Here is an 18,460-nt window from a genome sequence, read left to right on the forward strand (position 1 = left end):
TAGCCATGGGGATACAGACAGCAGAAATCACACTTCTCACACACATTTTCTCTCCTGAAAAAAAAGCTGGTGAAAATGATAGACAAATGATTTTGGAAACAAATCTTTGATGTGTCCTCAAAGTAAATGCTATGAAATGTTTGGAGTGGAAGTTTGGTTTTATTTCACTAGTTTACTGTAACCTGGTTTGCAAGAACTGGTTTTACCTCGAGAGCTGTAGTCTCAACTCAGTTGTCCTTTTAGGACCTGAGCCATCTTCCACGGTTGTCATTGGGACTCTTTCTGGTGTTTTTAACGGAGACTTCACCAGGATGCTCTTCTAGAGATTTTTACAGAAATTGCAAACAGATAGGGATCAATTAGTACCACTGAATAATTACTTTGTAGAGAGAAGGCCAGTCTGTTAAGAATTCGATTGACACCATCAGTCTAAGTGGGTACTGATCTCTTGTTAGATATCAGTGACTTCTGAAAACTACTGATGGTTTAGATTGCAATTACTGTCTCACAGGTGAAAAATCTGTACCTTATGCCATTTCCTCTTAAGCATCCATCTTTTTTCTATGTGCTTTTTTACTTTTTAAGAAAGAATACATACTGGACTGTCCCCCTTTTGTTTTGTGTGGCTTTTTTTTTTTTATGTGTGTGTAGGGGTACATAATTGTCCCTCTTCTGACATATAATTACCATAGGAGTTTACAGTTCTGGAATAATAAGGGATTATCATATATTTTCATCAAAACTAACCAACTAATGATGTTGACATGCAAATTATTTAAGACACTGTGTTTTACTGCTTACTAAAAGGAGAAGTGAGAGCAGGAGGGATATCTGTTCTGATGATTACTTTTGAGTGTGAGTGAGAGAAGTAGATAAGGGAATGATTGATTGTGTGAGGACAAAGACTGGGGAACAGATACGTACATACACACACAGGCACACATATGTGTGTGTATGTGAGAGAGATATATATATCTTTCTATATGTAGATAAATTCCTTTTCACCATATGTGTGTCAGTTGGAACAGATGTCTCAAGCACGCATGCTGCCTTAGCCTAAGTGTGTGTGTACACATACCTCCTCCATATACAATATACTCACTTGTAGAGGAAAGTACGTACCTGTGCTAATTTATGCACATGTATGCATGCAAACACCTGATATGGCGTTAATGAGAAATTTTTTCAGTAGTTGAGCTCTTGCTCTTATAAAATCAGGGAAATTGTGTTGATCTTGAAAAATGTGTGGAAGCTTTGAGAAACCTTTAGAAAAAAGCATGGTTCTCCTACCTCTTGGTAAGTGGAATATTTGGATCTTTCTGCTCCACCTCCCCTACCAGAAGTGCATCTGATACACTGTACCGCGATTTCAAAGTTTAATTTAGCTTAACTCTTGGCAGCAATCAACCGCTGATAAATTTAGTTGGGGGATTAGGGAACCTTAAAGACTAATAGCTCCTTAAAAGGAGCCTGAAGATGAGACAGCAAACCAAAAACATCTTCTAAACTCTTCCTTAGAATGGTAGCACACCATACAGTCATAGTTTAGAGGAATAAATAGCTTGTTTTCAGATGATAAGGGATTTTTGCAGATATAGACAGTTGGAGAAAGAAAACCAAATGTAAGTATTTAAGAGAAGTGAAGGAAAGAATATCCTGATTGGAATCAATAGCATATAGCAAACACCCTTCTCCTGCAGTTCTAGATCATTTGCTATCCCATAAAACATTAGCTATTGTTGACTCCTTTTCCCATTACATCTTTTTTATAGACTGTCACGTTTAGATGAAGTCTTGCACTTCTGTGGCAGCATTAATTCAAGTGTGGATTCTTAAGCATGGCTACCGCATCTTCTTAATGCTGTCTGTGGGTAGTAAAGTAGATATGTTGACCAGTACTTCATATATGCAGTCAAAAATGGAGACTCAAACCACACAAATACAAGCAAACTCGGTCAGATATTTATTTGGAGAATAGACTTATTAGAAATGACTAGAAGTTTCTTTTCCTAAATGCTTATTTCTCACTTGTTTTTATACTGCACCAAATTTTGTAGATCCAACTGTAACTAAGTATTGTACTTATATGTATCATAGCGAGAAACAATTCTTATGCCAAAGACACTGTGATCTTGCACAGCCTTCTGTTTTATGCTTAACTTTTGATCTATGAATAGTCCCTCTGAAGCCAGATTTGGAGCCTAAATGAGAATCCAGTAACTATTTTACGCTTTTTTCCCCCTTGTCTTCTTCATGCCTTCTGCTATCGCACAGCTACATTTTCAGTTTTTCTATTGTGCAAAGGCCCAAGAAAGGACTTGGGTGAGAAAAGGTTAAAAAGAAAAAAGTATTTGAATAATTATTATTTAAATTAAGATGGAGTAATCATTTGATAAAGTTTAAATCTGCTTAAAAAGAAATGTCCTTTCACACAGTGTTTAATTATCTTGTGGTTTTAGCAGCTGGATGGCTATTATTTCAGCAAAGAGTATATTGAGATTTGAAGAAGGATTATATGTAAAAGTAGAGTATCTGCTGTTAGCCTAGCTAAATCTGGTAGACTTTGAAAGCATAGGACAATCATCAGTAGAAGTAAGAACTTGAACTATATCGCCAAGGCAAGCATGTTTTGTATTCAAATTCTTTTTCTGCAACATATGGAATAAAATTCTATTGGAAAGAAAGTATTCAGAGTAGGAATACAAGTCTGCTCTGATGAATCAAATATGATTCAGGAGTGAGAGAAACTAACAATTTTTCTAGTATAAAAATTTCTGCTATTCATAAACTCTTTGTATAGTTACATCATGACATAGGTGGACAAGTAGGCATTAGGTCTGGCATTCAAACATACGTGAACAGTGACTTTTCTGTAACTGAGAGCAAAATTACACTGAATTTTCAAATTATATCTCTGAAATCCCAATTGGACTTATGTAGAAAGTGTTATCTTCTGTGGTTCCTGTTCTCTGAACCAGATACATCTGTAAAACTCTGCAGCCTTTGGGATTGCTCACTAGTTAATGGCCTTAAGAGTCCAATTTCAAGTTGTATTAATTTTTCTTCATCCTTTTTTTCACTGTGTTGGACATATAGCCAGGCATGCTAAGTTTCTATAACCATTTTGTTTCTTACAGTAAGACCCTTGATGTCTAAAGGCCACAGCAATAACAAGAATAAAGAGACTGAGGGTAATGGGAGCCAAGCTGCTAAGGCAAAAGAAAACCTGAAGAACTGTATTTATGGCTAATAAAATTAGTGCAGGTCTAGTGCTTGTGTGGTGCATAAGTTTAGTCTCTCTGTTAATTTTCATGGTAGTCGTATTCCCTTCCTCCCCCCATTTTGAGCACTGAATACTTGATGTGTCAGGCTACATTTGAGGAAGACTGCTTTAAGGTACTTTAGGCATCAAGCTCTCTTGTTTATTTTACAAGACTCATTAATGCAGACCAGGCTTTCCCTGGGATTACTGGGTCAGTGTACGGGTTTCTTGGTCATTCCAAAGCTTCCCCACACACTTAATAGACCTGTGGACATGAGAGAGCTGACAAAGCAGGAGCAGGCCCAAAGCCAAATAATTAACTGCTCTTTAGGGGAGCAGAGTAGAACTCTGGAAGAGTTCTTTTCCAATTCAGGATTACAGATTCAGGACAAGAAGAATAAAGGGTGAGCTAGAGATCAAAAAAAGATAAAAAATGTGACATGGAGAGAAAAGTAGGTTGAGGAGGAAGATGGGTTTGGAGAGGGATGAAGGCCACAAGGGGAAAATGGTAAGGAGGGATAAGTTGGTGTTCAAAGAGAAAATAATTTGCAGATGTATGAGGTAGGTAGTATAAGCAAGGAATAGAGGTCAGTTGATTGCTTCTTACCGGCAAGCCAATCAGAATATCCATCAATATATTTGCTATGGAGTTATTAAAGGTAGTTTAAGAAGCCTTGTTTTTAGGAGAACTTGTGTTTCCTCCCATTCCTTTTTTTTTTTTCTTTTTATACAGGAAATTAAATTTTATAGCACTGCACCATAGAGTGTCTGAAATTTTCACAGTTGCCAAATGCATTTGATATTTTCATTTAGGTCAAGCAGATTGAGTTGGATAAGGTGGCCAGTAACTTCAACGGAGACTTTGGTTAGCTGAAGATAGTATTTGGTATCTGAACATAGAATAAATAAGATTAGAAGGGGCCACTGTGTGTCAGCTATGCAATGCCTTGCTCAAAGCTGGGCTAATATAAAAGATAGATCAAGCTTGTCTAGTCAAAGTTTGCAAATCTCCCCCGATGGGGATCCCATAGCCTTTCTGGGCCCTTGTTCCAGTGTCATGTTGATTTGTTTTTTCTTATGTCCAGTTCTGATGGGTTAACCCTGGCTGGATGCCAGGTGCCCACCAAAGTCGCTCTATCACGCCCCCTTCTCAACTGGACAGGAGACAGCAAATATAACAAAAGGCTCGTGGGTTGAGATAAGGACAGTTACCGTCATGGGCAAAACAGACTTGACTTGGGGAAATTAGCTTAATTTATTGCCATTCAAAGCAGTGTAGGGTAATGAGAAATAAAACCAAGTCTTAAAACACCTTCCCCTCACCCCTCCCTTCTTCCCAGGCTCAACTTCACTCCCGATTTTCTCTACGTCCTCCCCCTCAGTGGTGCAGGGAGATGGGGAATGGGGGTTGTGTTCATTTCATCATATGTTGTTTCTGCCACTCCTTCCTCTTCAGGGGGAGGACTCCTCACACTCTTCACTCTTCACTCCAATGTGGGGTCCCTCCCAAGGAAGACAGTCCTCCATGAACTTCAATGTGGGTCCTTCCCACAGCTACAGTTCTTCATGAACTGCTCCATTGTGGGTCCTTTCCATGGGGCGCAGTCCTTCAGGAAAAGACTGCTCCAGTGTGGGCTCCTCTCTCCATGGGGTCACAAGTCCTGCCAGGAGCCTGCTCCAGCACAGGCTTCCCACGGGGTCACAGCCACCTTTGGGCATCCACCTGCTCTGGTGTGGGGTCCTCCATGGGCTGCAGCTGGATAGCTGCTCCATCATGGACCTCCATGGGCTGCCTCACCATGGTCTTCACCACGGGTTGCAGGGGAATCTCTGCTCCAGCACCTGGAGCACCTCCTCCCCCTCCTTCTTCACTGACCTTGGGGTCTGCAGAGTTGTTTCACATATTGTCACTCCTCTCCCTGGCTGCACTTGTGCAGGTTATTTTTTATTTGTTCCCCCTTCTTAAATATGTTATCACAGAGATGTTACCGTCACTGATGGGCTCAGCTTTGGCCAGCAGTGGGTCCATCTTGGAGCCATTTAGCATTGGCTTTATTGGACATAGGGGAAGCGTCTAGTGGCTTCTCACAGAAGCCACCTCTATGGTGCCCCGCTACAGAAACCTTGCTGTGCAAACCCAAGACATGAATTATATTTTTCCCCTGTTGGAACTTGTGATTCTTGTCTCCTGTCCTTTCATTGTGTACCTAGAAGAGTCTAGCCATGTCTCCTCTTTAATCCCACTTTGTTTAGTTGGATTAGCAATTAGATCTCCCTCCCAGTCTTCTCTTTGTTAAGCTAAACAAACCCACTTACTTCAGCCATCCCTCGTATATCATATGCTCCAGGTTTATTTGTCCTCTGTTAAATTCTATCCAGGTTGTCAATATTCCTCTTGTCTGGGGGCTCCAAAACTAGCGCTACTATTCCAGATACAGCCTTATAAGCATTTAGTAGAGAAGGAAAATAATTTCTCTTGACCTACTGGCTACTGTTTTGCTAATGAAAAAAAAAATTACATATACAGAGAGAAATAAAGGAGATAAACACTGAAGATATTATAATACCTTCAGGATATTATAACATCCTGAAACAAACAATGAATTGGATCCCCATAAAAATGAAGCAATAAACAATGAAAGAGAAGGAAAAAGCAAGGATTTGAGCAAAGCTTGGTCAGCAAAACTACAAGTATCATGGACCTGAAAGGGTAGTTGTGCTAGGCAGCGATGCTATCAGGCAGTGGAAACAAGGCTCTGATCTATCAGCTTTTGTAATGGAGAGGTCTTGGCAAGAAATACTGCCACCTCAGGACATCTGCAGGTTTTTAGGTGCTGACAGAGGTTATCCCAGGCACTGCCCAGGAGGGTAAGGACAAGATTCTTATTTGACAGTTTTCCCTTCCTCTCTCCTAATGTATATCATCTTAGCTTATCTAAGAGATATAATTTATGGGCAGACTTCTGGCTGTTAAGCTCCATGTCTCTCATAAATTAGATAGCCAGACACATGTGGGTCAAGTTTGGAAATGCAATGCATGTCTTTAGAGGAGGGACGGATTCTTCCCAATCCTTCTTCTCATTTAATTGTTTCCACACATCTCTATTTTCTTCCTTTTATGTTCTTTTTGTCAACTGTGTGTTGTCCCTATTTTTCCTCTCATTCTCTTCTTTTTATCCAGCTGAGCGTGTACCAGATCAGTATATGAACTTATCTGACTTTTATACCTAATCTTTTGTTTATCCCACACCCCAGATATGGAATAAAGGACTATATTCCCCTTCCCAGTCTTTCCTCCCTTGTTCTCTCTACATAGGCACATATTTCATGATGAGAGGAACTGTGAAGAAAGTTCTCTGGATGTCAAAGCTCACAATGTTCTCCTGCAGCTGGGCAGCAGTAAAAGTCCCAGCTCTTCTCAAATTCTCAAGAAAGATTTTATTTAGTCTCAGATAGGTCTGTGGGCTATACTAGCACTTGCTGTACAGCAAGGTCTGAGATACGTTATTTTTAAGACCAGGTCTGTATGTAATTCTGCTGGTCAACATAATTATAAGAGAAGGGGCATTAGTGAGGAGGATGCTGTACCATCCAAGAAGTCTTTAGGCAGTGCAGTTTGTTTTGTTCTGGCATAAGGCATTTGCAGTAGGAGAAGTTATTGATAAAATTTTGTTATCAAAGTTATTTTTTTTCTTTTTAACCTGTAGTTCCCTCACTGTCTATTGGTTGATACAGTCAAGAGAAAGAAAAGTTGGGGTTGGGAGAAGACAGTGGTATGGGATGTTGTCCTTCTGGCGTTATCAGCACCAGCGTAGAAGTAAGTAGTATCGGAAATGGGTCTAATTCAATACTTTCTCTACTGTGGAAAGTGATGATTCCACTAAAAGGCTTCAGCAAAAATTGGTCCAGTTATCTGGAAGCAAAGAGGGGTGCCTGGCACAAAGGCTTTTCTGGTCAGTTAATAGGGATACATCCAGTTCAATCCTCTTTTGAGTACAATCGGGCCAGGTTTTGAAGGTTAGTTTTCCATTCTCATTTTAGTGGAATATACTACAGTGCAGATTATCTCTGTGAGATGCAGAGATGTTAACCAAGGTGGGGAAAAAGAGACACCAGTTTCTCTTTAAAATCCTTGATCATAATATTGCAGAAATCACTTCTTATTCTGTCTCAGGGTAGTATTAGAAGAGCCTTGTGGCCAACAGCCTGATTTCGTATTAGCGCAGCCAGATAGAATCTAATACAGGGGAAGAAATGGGAGAAGCAAGTGCCTTAGGTTCACTGAGTCCTTGCAATTGCTGGCAAATCCAATGAACCGGTCTGTTGACAAACAGGACAGAGCAAGCTGGTGGTAGATCCCTGGTAGATCTGTGTGCCAAAAATCAGGCAAACATCTTGGACAGGTTTGGAAGCTTGTTTCTTGTTTCTTGTTGGCTCATTTCCTTCTCTCTTCCCCCATTTCTCTGCAGCAGAAGCAGCGTTGAAGGGTGTGTACTCTGTCTGGCAGGCTGTTGGAGGAGTCTCTGGCCTCAAATTACACAGCATGAGAACTGTGCATAAAATTAGCAGCAGAGTTCTGTGTATTAGGCGCCAGTGAAAAATGTCACATTCAGCAGAACTCAGAGGCGAGAGGTGGAACAGAAGGAACTGGAACGGGACATCAACCCCCCTCTACCTTTTACTGTTTTGCATCAGACATATCTGAGTGTGTCATAACCACCTGGCTTGAACCAAAGATTATTTGGCTAGTAAATAGATTTTATTGTATGTCTTAGCAACAGGGATGCTTGATTTTTCTTCTCTCCCCCTCCCCCCTTTCCCCCCCTTCACTTGCTCTTCTTTATTCTGAAGATTTCTTACTTTTTGTCTTTTCACAAGGAAATTGCTTTTCACTCATGAAGTGCTGTTGACATAGAGTTTTCTGCCCTCCTTTGCACCTTCCTGTGGTCTGATTCCTGGTGAGAGACCCACTGTAATGGCACTACATTCAGATTGTGCAATAGCTAATACAAGTTGTTTGTAGTGAAATATGGAAAAATAAAATATGGAAGTGCTGGCAAACAGGGCAAAGGCACTAAAGCAGAGAGAGGCGCAGCTATTCAAGGACTGGATTCTTTAGATACTATCTCAGTAGCAGCTATCTCATTCAGAAAAAACTACTACAGCAAAGGTCATGGTGGGTGTGAGGGTGTGTTTTGGCTCCTCCCTTACATCATAAAAGTGGTAAAATCCTTGCTACACCAGCGTATGCATATGCATATGCCCTGAAGCAAATGCATGACAGAGGCCACATTAGCATCTGTACGTGGAGATGGATTGCCAAGACACATAAATGTACACTTTCCTGAATTGTTTGGGGATGTACATGTACACACAAACATTCACTGTGTTTTCAGAGTGCTTTCATAAGACAAAGTTATCAGGCAGCAATACTGGTTTAATGTATTCCTCCCCATTCATTCTCTATATTGATGTCTGTGCTGTGAGCTGGGCTGGGAGATTGATCTGTGGCTTAAAAAAATGCTTTTACATCTGGATTAGTTAGCTCATTTATTTTGCATCGCAGCCTCAGATGTGCCATCCTGTGGGGCAAGAAAAAGCAAGAGTATGTGAGGACAGGGAATTTCCTAAGCTGATACCATCACCGTATACTAATTTCTTGAAATCACAACTTCAGAGTCCCCCATTACCTTTGTTTGGCTCAGATTATTGAAGCAATCTGCAAGCAGGATGACGTATTCCCAGATTAGATAGCGCTCTGGGCAGAAAACTGTTCTTCATTTTGTTCCCTTGTTCTTTTCCATAGTAGGGCAGGCCCCTTGGCTACTGCTGTTTAACATATGTGATAGTTGAGCAACTACATTTTTTTCTAAGGGTTTGGGAATCAGTTCTAAGGCCTGGCATTGGAACATTAACGGCACATGTTTAAGGGCCTACATTTTTATATTGTTTTCAGTTTGCACTGTAGGTGATTTTGAGTGCAGGTGGGTTGCTGAGGATAATGGTTGTAGTTTCCCACTTTTCACCTGACTTCCCTAAAGAATTATATCTCCATTAAGCATTACTCTTTTTCACTCTCCCCCTATGAGAAAAATGTTACTGTCAGCCCCATTTTACAGATGGCAAAGCATAAGGAATCACATAGCAAGCCAGTGGCTGGACTGAATGCAGTTAATTGAGAGGTCTCTTATTTAGGCCTGGCTTCACATAACAAGGCAGCCTTCTGCCTATTGAGGCTTGGGAGATACAAACTCCAGCCTTTCACACTTGAAATGGAGAGACTGGCAGCTGGCTTGGGATCAGATTGCTTATTGGTATGGTAATTGGCGGGCTCATTCCACAGGTTTATCTGTCAAGGAATAAAGGCTGAAGAAATAAAAGGGCAGTAGGTGAGGCAGCAGGTGAGACAGGCTGTGAGTGTACGCTGTGAGGAACGCTGACAGAACAGAACTTTGAACATTACAGGATCTTGATACTTATTGCCTCCATATTTACCACTTGCCTGCCTATCCTAATCTGTTGCTCCTTGCCCCCAAGTTTTATTAGGGAATATTGTCCCAATTTATGAACCGTTAGAAAATGAGCCATAACCCATAATGAGCAGGCTGGATATGTCTGCACCAGAAAATTGTGCGTCTTTGACTATTTCAGTGTAGCTTAAGTAGTACAACTCCCCTAGGGTAAAGACAATTATACCAGTGTAAAAGTGCATATCCAAATATAACTCAGTCCCAAAAGGGAAGGTACCTTTATACCAGTAATAACTAGGTCCACAGTAAGGCACAGATTTATTTCCTTAACTTTAGGAACCTGAGGTGACAACACTGGGAATATAGATACTTTATAATTCATGTAGATTCCAAGGAGACAGATAAAACCTTCAGAAAGGGATTTGGCCCGCTTGAGGTCTGATTTACTGGCCAGTGATGCCTGTGTCTCCTCACTGTCTGTTTAGACAACTTCCACTTAACTAAAGGCACTTATCTAACTTAAATAAAAGAAATTTTGTCACAGGATTTAATCAAAAGGATGGGGAAATTAAACTGTTATGAACAGTGTAGGATGGTTTGAATGTAGCACCACACAAATTTTAGCAAATACCAACCCTATTTTGAGATTTGGGAAAGTTCAGTGAAAAATTTTTTTGAGTAATTTCAACAGGTCTTTTGAACTTGTGAAACAGATGAAGCAGGATTTTCTTTGTCTTGAGTAGCAAAAATTCAGACAGATTTTTGACTCTCAAGATGATTAGGAGACTAAAACACAGAGACTCTCCTGCCACAAAGGGTCACTGCTGCTATACACTTAAAACTAGGTTTTAAGCTTCTGGAGGGATGGTTGTAGGTGTAGCTCTCTCAGGAGTTCCTGGATGAAGCTATCCTGCTTCTTTGTTGGCAACAGCCAGTTACCAGAGCTTGGCATTGGTAGTTCACTGGAGCATATGGGTCCACCTCCAGCCCACATCAGTCATACACAGTAGCAGTGCCAAGCTCGCCCTATTTCTTCCCTGTTTGCCTCTTTTATTCTGGAAGTGATATGCTATCTGGATGAAGTAACCTTCTGTTGCTGTTCCTGAGTTTCCATTTTTCTCACTTAGCCTAGTCTTGGGCATCAATATCCATCTGAGTCCTGCAAGAGCAAAAACCCCCATTGCTTATCAAGGAGAAGTTACTACTGTTCTGGTAAGGCTTCCTCTAACTCTTCCAATCTTAACTGGGCCTACTATATCAGAGAGAAATCCTGCATCTTTTTAAAAGCTTTTTAAAGGACACAGGTTTATTGTAAAGGAAGAATTGTCCTCCACAGAGAGGATGATCATAATACTGTTTGTGATATTGCTCCGCATAAGAAAATCTGGCAAGATCTGGCTATGGCATCATGGACTAACAAGACCCGGAATGACTGTCGAATGCATAGTTCCAAGATAGCTGATAACGACTAAAGTAAAAACTCACTTTTGGGTGTATTTTCTCCTGTGATAGTTATTCCTTGTTTTGTTCAAGCAATTGAGGTGCAAAAGCCAAAATGCAGTTATGGGATATAGTTTGAAGTTTCAATGAAAATGTCATTAAAAAAAAGGCCACTGTTCCTTCAATATTTGGTTCTGTAAAGCCCATTCATGTTGAGTAGTAATTTGTTCTAAAAATGACACCACATTCACTGTCAGGAGCAGTGGTAGATGCTGACCTTGAAATTTCTTTAGTTCACAATGGATTGTTTAGTTGGGCTTATATCAGCAGGGCACAGTCATAGCCTTTTTCTGCAAATGCCTACTAGTTACTTTTCACCCTAAACAAGCAGTCATGGAAACTGTGTCCGGATTTAAATCAAAGCAAATCTCCATGGTTCTGTTTATCAATACTTCTGTGCCTTTTTTCCTCCCAACACAATGTGTGACAGGCAGAGTATCCATGTACTCAGCCAATACGGATCAAGCCATTATCTAATGAAGAATATAAAACCAAAGTGCTCAACTTATCTCCTCTTTGTTTTGTTTTTTTTTTTTTTTGAGAAGTTCAGAAAGGCAGGACAACTTCGATAACTTTTTTTTTAATGGGTTTGTTTTCAGCTGTCCTGAAAGCATATATCAAAGAAAGAGAGTCTTGTTACTTACCATTGGACCAGCTGCCTTCTAAGGATTGTGTAGCACTACCTGCAAAAAAGCACTGAAGATTACAGGGGAGACATGGGTAGTTTATCTTATGTAACTTTTGTCCAAAAATTTTGCAGAGCTGTAATTCACTATTCATGTGCTATTATAGTAATGATAAGGAGTTTAAATATGACTGTATTTGAAAAGAAATAGTGTTAAAGTGTATTAAAGCATTCTGTAAAGCTGATGGTAACCATAAAAGCAAAATCTGTACAAGTATGTAGTACAAATGCAAAATGGAATATAGCTTCAAATCACTTTCCCCAAATCAGTGTTACCAGTTGCAGCTCAGCCTCAAGCAATCACGGAAGAAAAGACACTCAACTGCTAATGTTGTTTATGCTACAGAAACAAATATTCCACATATCCTTTGAAAACAATAGGTTGAATGAAAGTATCTTGCAAGCCAACTCTGCTGTATGTGTTCCTATTTTACGTTCAGCTTCCTTGCAGTGATTGTTAAAATGTTACTTCCTTTACAGATTAATCTGTGATGAGACCAGACATCTTTTAAGAATATTATTCTTGTTCACTTTATTCTGTCACTTAACAAATTTATTCTATGGCTGGTGATTGATTGAACATAGCTGTGCAGCGCTGCTCTAACATCAGGTGCATCAGAGAGAAGCCATTATTCTAGAGTGGACAGACATGTACAACCAAAATGATATAGTAGCTGCTGCCCTAGTAGACATGGTATATAGTCCTGTCATCAGAATGGATTCAGCTGAGTATTTTTGCTGTGTTCCTTTAATATACCTTTTACCAGTGGTTCATGTATCTTTAGTCATTTGTGACTGCATTCCAATTTTCCATTAAAATTCCATGCTTGCTCTGGCTGTCTGGTTATAGCAGATACTCTCAGATTTCCAAGGTGTTATGTGTCCCTATACAAGTATTTTCTAACAACATGTGCATTAGACAGAAGGCCACAATTTCACAGCTCACAGGCATACATGGTCAAAATAATATAGTAGGTGCTGAACTGTGAGAAGGTACGTAAAGGTGTCAGCATATGGTCGTGATTCAGTCATGTGAGGATTTTCGCAGTAGTCTCCTTTAATTAATTAATTAGTTAGTGTTTCTTGCACCTGGATGCCTGCTTTCTCTTGCACATGGATAAGGGGCAGTGCATAGTGCCATAATGACCATGCTGCCCATGGTATGTGTGTGTGTGTGTTTTCTCAAAACTGAAAGCTGACCGTGTCAGCTGATGAAATTGGATACTCTCCTAGTGCAGGTGTATTTCTTGACATGAGTACTGTCATTATAGTATCAGTTTTGTAATGGACATTTATTTCATTCATCAGTAATAAAGTAAGTATTTGAGCAGAGAGAGAATGTGGGTTTGGCTAGACCCAGCCCATTTCTTCAGCCCAGATAGTAGAAATTGCTATTTCTACTAAAGTAGCACAATAGTAGAAATTGAGAGAAAACACCTAGTAGTTGAGGCACTGATTTGGCACAGAAGAACACTGCAAAGCAGTGTTTCAAATCTTAGTCTCTCGTGGCCTCGGTGAGCCCTCTAACCAATCAGCTATCCACACTTCTGAGGTAGGAATCTGCCTTTTCATCAGAAAAGAAGGTCTTAGTTTTGGTTTAGTTCAGAACAGGAAAATATTGCAGAATCAGAAACTTTCTGAGCAGGTTTAGCATTATTCTGTCAGATTAGTGTTATTACTGGCTATAATCTCTAGTAGAGAGTAGTGGAATTGAGGAGCTGCTCTCAGTTTGTCCTACTCAGCTTACAGCAAAGCAGTTGCACAGGCCATTTGTCTGTGAGGTTGTCTGTCGACTTGGTCTTGAAAAGCCAGGTCTACAGGTAAACAATGAGCAAGTGTTCTTGCATCGTGTCATAGCCTCTGTCTCTTAAAAGGTGTTCCTGCATTGTATCTAGATTATCTTCCACGAGATTTGAAATTATTAGAATATCCTTTTTATGATTTTATTGTCAGAACTATGATATGCATCAACTATAAAGTTATCTCAAAAGCATGCCTCCAGCCTTTCTCTTTCACTTGTATTAAAGTTTATGCAGTTCTTGTGCTTTCCACGATCTTTTTGCATGTGTTGGGAGGGCACCTCTGAATTTTCATGAGTTCGTATATATTGATCTTGTGATTAAAAGTTCTGGTCAAGGTGATCTGTTCCTATTTCCTTCTGAATGTCAGGAGAAATCGAAAGGATTCCAATTAGAAAACTTGATTATTGTCTCTCTCAATCAAGGCAAAGGAAAGAGAATAATGATCCTGACATTAGGTTACATGAGGACTACACATTTAGCAGGCCTAATCAAGAAAACGGAATACACAGCAGGGTGTGAAGGTCTGGGGAAATGCTTATATCCAACATCACCACTTAAACCTACTCTGCTAAGACTGTGTGGGCAGCACAGAGTAGCAGATAACTCAGAAAATACAGTTCAGAATTTTGTAGCTTCCCCTGGTCCCTTCTGGTAAAGAGACACTATGTCCCCTTCTACAATGGTGCCCTCAGTTAGCCACAAGAAAGAGATGGCTGAAGAATATACTTCATTTGAATGTAGTGAAATGCAGTTTACTCACAAGGCTGATGATTACAGTTGTAAACAGAGTTTTATTTTGAAGGGTGCTGGTTGACTTTTGCTCCATTCAGATGAGAATTTTTGTGCTTGACAGCAGAAGGAGGAGAAGGAACCAAATTTATATTGAACATGAAAATGGAAGAGAGTCAAAGACTGAAATGGGAAGGCAAAGATAGTACACATGACAGATTTTGACTAAGGCAGATAAGCTATGCTGCAACTTATCCACACTGTTAGGAAATTATTGCTTCCTCATAATTTTCTTCCTTTTATTTTCTTCTTGAAAGATTGTCAACTGATGTTATGCAAATGCTGCATCACTACCCTTTGTGTACAAGGCAGTGCAGTCAGGATTCAATTTGCGTGAGCCATTACCCTGTCTTTGTAGGTGGCAAATGTGGATTGTTTTGAGCACATGAAGCTGAAAAGATCTTTGCTCTTTCAAGGACTCATGTCTTGCACTGATCCAACCTTCAAAGCTCATTTCCTCATCTCCTATGCCTGATACCCAGATACCCATATGTTTGACAAGGTTGAATTTCCTGACCATACTTTCTGCTCCCACTTGAAAATTTATTCTTTAGCTCCACCTCCTGGCCCTTGGTCCATGGGAAGGAGGATTCTCGGCAATCACAGAGCCTCAAGAAGGTATCAGAAGTATTCATCCTAGTTTACAAACATTAGTGTAGAGGTGTATATGGGGACATTTTGGCTGGGGCAAAACAGAATTTGTTGGCCCCACTTGTACTGGCCTTCCACAGAGGCAGATGTTTCAGTGAAGAGGTGGACAATGGACTATGTCTCACAGTTTCTGCTTTTTGTTGGGCTTTTGGTTTCTCAACTGTGGCAGTTTCGATACATGACAGACATCACAAAACAGTCTTTCTTCGTGACTGGTTTTTTCTCTAGTACTTCCTCAATCTCATGGGGGTGGGGAGGTACAGAAGAAAGCGTCTGACACTGAAACATTAAAAAAAGGATCTCTGAGGCCTTGCAGAGGAGTCTTAATTCACGCAGGGAGGATTGCTTTGACTGTGTTCATCCTATTCAACCAGGAATTGCCCAAGGAGCGGAGGAATAGAGCTTAGCCATCTGGGTTTAAGAAGCTGAAAGCCATGTCTCTTCCCCGACAGCTGCGAGAAAAGAGGTAATGTGTCTCTCCCTCCTCCCGCCTCCCCACAAACATTCATGTAACCGTTACGATTTGCTAATTTAATTTTGGTGCAGGCTTCTTCGATGGTTCTAAAAGGCTTCTTGTTATTGTAGCTTCCAAACTATTAGGCTGCTCAGTGTGGAGCAGACCATTTCTTAAGCTGGAGTGGACTTTCTCCTTTTTCTGGGGAATATTCATCACCTAGGACAATAGTGGGTCGTTGTCCTCTTTATAGCTGCAGTTTCCCTTTTAGTGAGGTTTGTGATATAAGTGTTTGTGATATGACTAATTATATCTCTTGATCTCCATAACCACATCCCTCTTCACAGTAAGTGGTAGTCTTTATGGTGTTGTGGGTGGTGCTGATTTGTGTCATTCTCCTTGTACAGCAAGCTGTTGCAAGACTTTGCATCACTACCTTAGCCTTCCAGATGGGCTGCGCATTGTGGAAGCCCCTGCTTGGGATATTCTCCTACTAGAATCAACCGAGCCAACTGCCATGGGTTTTCTATTATCAGAATATTTAACATTATGTCAGCTTGGCTTTTCTTAGATGATCCTTTTCAAAGTTTCTCTTTCTCTCTACCTCATTTGTTATCCTTTTTTTCCTCATTCTTGATCCTTTTTACTTAGGTGTTAATGTAAATACCACTCTAACAACATTGAGTTGTAAGATTGAGGCAAAGGTGAATTTGTCTTCTGTTTGCTGAAGATGTTGTACCAAGCACAATGTCCCAGAGGAAAAAGCACCTGCCAGTCCGTGCTGTTTTATTGTGTGGACAGTATAGACAAGAAACATGAGAGTGTGGTCATATGGCTGCACTTTAGGTGTTCTTGCAGGGATCCTGCCTTCTCTCGTCCTTCAAATCCAATACTTTCCAGGATCTGCAAAGCTTATTCTAACCCTGCCCACTCTAAGGTGTTTCTTCACACATTTTTGACATTTCAAACAAGTATCTTCGTGCTTTCTTCAGGTTATATACTGTGACTGGGATGTCTCCCTGTAAATATTTGCTAGGCTACTTGTTCTTCTTTCAAAGCCTCTTTGAGAGTCTGCTTTACTGTGATGTTTACAAAAAAACCTGACAATGACTTGACAGCTAGTGCAGGCACCACTAGTTATGATATAGAATACTATGTCTTTGTTTCTTCCCTTTTCTTCTATTTATGCTTATCCTTCTATTGTTTCTTATATGTATAAGGAACATTGTATGCATCTTACACATAGAGTATAAGGTTTTTAGGAATTAGCTTTGTACTGTCAGTTTCTGCAGTTCCTAGCATGACAAGCTCTTTTCTCAGAACTGTTTCCTATTCTCTAGAGTAATGCAGTAACAATAACAGCGTAAATTATGGTATATAATGATCTTCTTAGAAAAAGAGATAACTTCTGCAGTTATTATTGTAAGTCTACCCGATGCTGTAGGAAGGATTAAGAATGCATTCACAGTTGATCATATTTCTCAGGAAAAGCTTACCAGCTCAAGTGTTTCTTTTGTAGTCCTGCTACTCTAGCAATCCTAGGAATGACAGGGATGTTTTTCAGGCTTGAAGAATCTTTCACAATGGTCGCTGACTTGTGCTGAACTTATAGAAGCTTGACATCTCAAGATCAGACCTCCAGAGGAAGAGAACGACACAAGTGTCTAACTTCTTGATTTTGATGCTAGCTAATGTGATGTTGCCTAACTATCTTTGTTCTGTCTGGCATAGAGACCTCTGAAGGCTAATGCCAGTATGGGTAACCTAAATCTTTTGTTCTTGCTTCACAGTGATTTTGACCAGCTTCCAGATGATGTACCTGTTTCAGCTAACATTGCAGATATTGAAGAGAAGAAAGGCTTTACTAATTATTATGTAAGAAGGGAGATTTATCCTTGCCCTCATCTGTGACTGGTTCGGTTGTGGGAAGGAAACTGCAGTTAATCTGGTGTAGTTGTTTTTTGGTATGAATAGTTCCATGCACAGAACTTCTTTTTTTTCTGGAATGGAGGTTAGTCTACCACAGATTTAGTCCAAAAATGTATTGTCTGGTTGAAATGTGACAGTTATCCTCTAACATTGCTTGTTTTCTAAATTCTTATGTCATTTCAGATTTATATCCTGCTAGAGTGCTGTACCTTTGGTGAAGATAGTGGGAAAGGAATTCAAAACGGGTAGAAAGGCAGGGTCTTGTCTTCATTATTGCACGGTGTACTGGCAAGTTAGAGTGCTTCAATCTCCACAGAAACTAGCCTTTCAATATGTCATGAAAGGGCACACAGGAAGGGAGTAGTAGGGAAAAGCACTATGAAATTTGCTGAAGAGAGATTTTGGATAGGACCAGCTCAGTCTGACTCCTACAGGGTATATGCTGCTTTTGCTGGAGACATTACTCATAAAACCTTCCCACTGCAGTATACAGGTTTTACTCTGGAATATAGTGACGTTTGCTTGCTCTGTCTTTATGTTTTCTGAATGATCTGGCTGCAACGTGACTCAGAGGTCAGTGCATGGAAACTGTGGGCTCTTTTAGAGCAAAGCGATTTTGACAAGAGATAAGAAATAACACAGTGGTTGGAGGAGGGCATGAGAAGTAAGGTCACTAAGTTTTTTCTTTTTTTCTTGGCCATACCTTTGGTCAGACCATAATTTCTGAAATTGGGTACTTTAAAGTCTGAAATAAGTATGAATGCCTTCAGTTCTGAAAAGCAATTAATTTAGATGTCTGTCTATAGGTTTAGATGCCCAAAGCTTTCTACTGTAAAACATTTGTATTCACATACCTAGCATGTTTTGTTTGTCACTGAGGGAAGGTGTGTAAGCATAAAGTAGCATCTAGTCATTTCA

General features: G+C 40.1%; 1 protein-coding gene across 3 annotated transcripts in view; it reads left to right on the forward strand.

The window, feature by feature from the left end:
* NCF4 (neutrophil cytosolic factor 4) overlaps window positions 1-18,460 on the forward strand; it is a 138,181-nt gene that overhangs the window by 110,643 nt on the left and 9,078 nt on the right. For 2 of the 3 annotated variants that reach the window (XM_075076303.1, XM_075076299.1), the window contains 2 exons: window positions 15,534-15,625; window positions 17,404-17,488. In XM_075076303.1, coding sequence (XP_074932404.1) covers window positions 15,594-15,625; window positions 17,404-17,488 — 117 coding nt within the window. In that variant the 5' untranslated portion in view covers window positions 15,534-15,593. Of the gene's footprint in view, window positions 1-15,083; window positions 15,626-17,403; window positions 17,489-18,460 lie in introns of those variants that run through there. The other variant, XM_075076312.1, reaches the window with a different exon arrangement.

The sequence above is a fragment of the Phalacrocorax aristotelis genome, chromosome 1, assembly GCF_949628215.1.
Source record: "Phalacrocorax aristotelis chromosome 1, bGulAri2.1, whole genome shotgun sequence".
NCBI classification, from domain to species: Eukaryota; Metazoa; Chordata; class Aves; order Suliformes; family Phalacrocoracidae; genus Phalacrocorax; species Phalacrocorax aristotelis.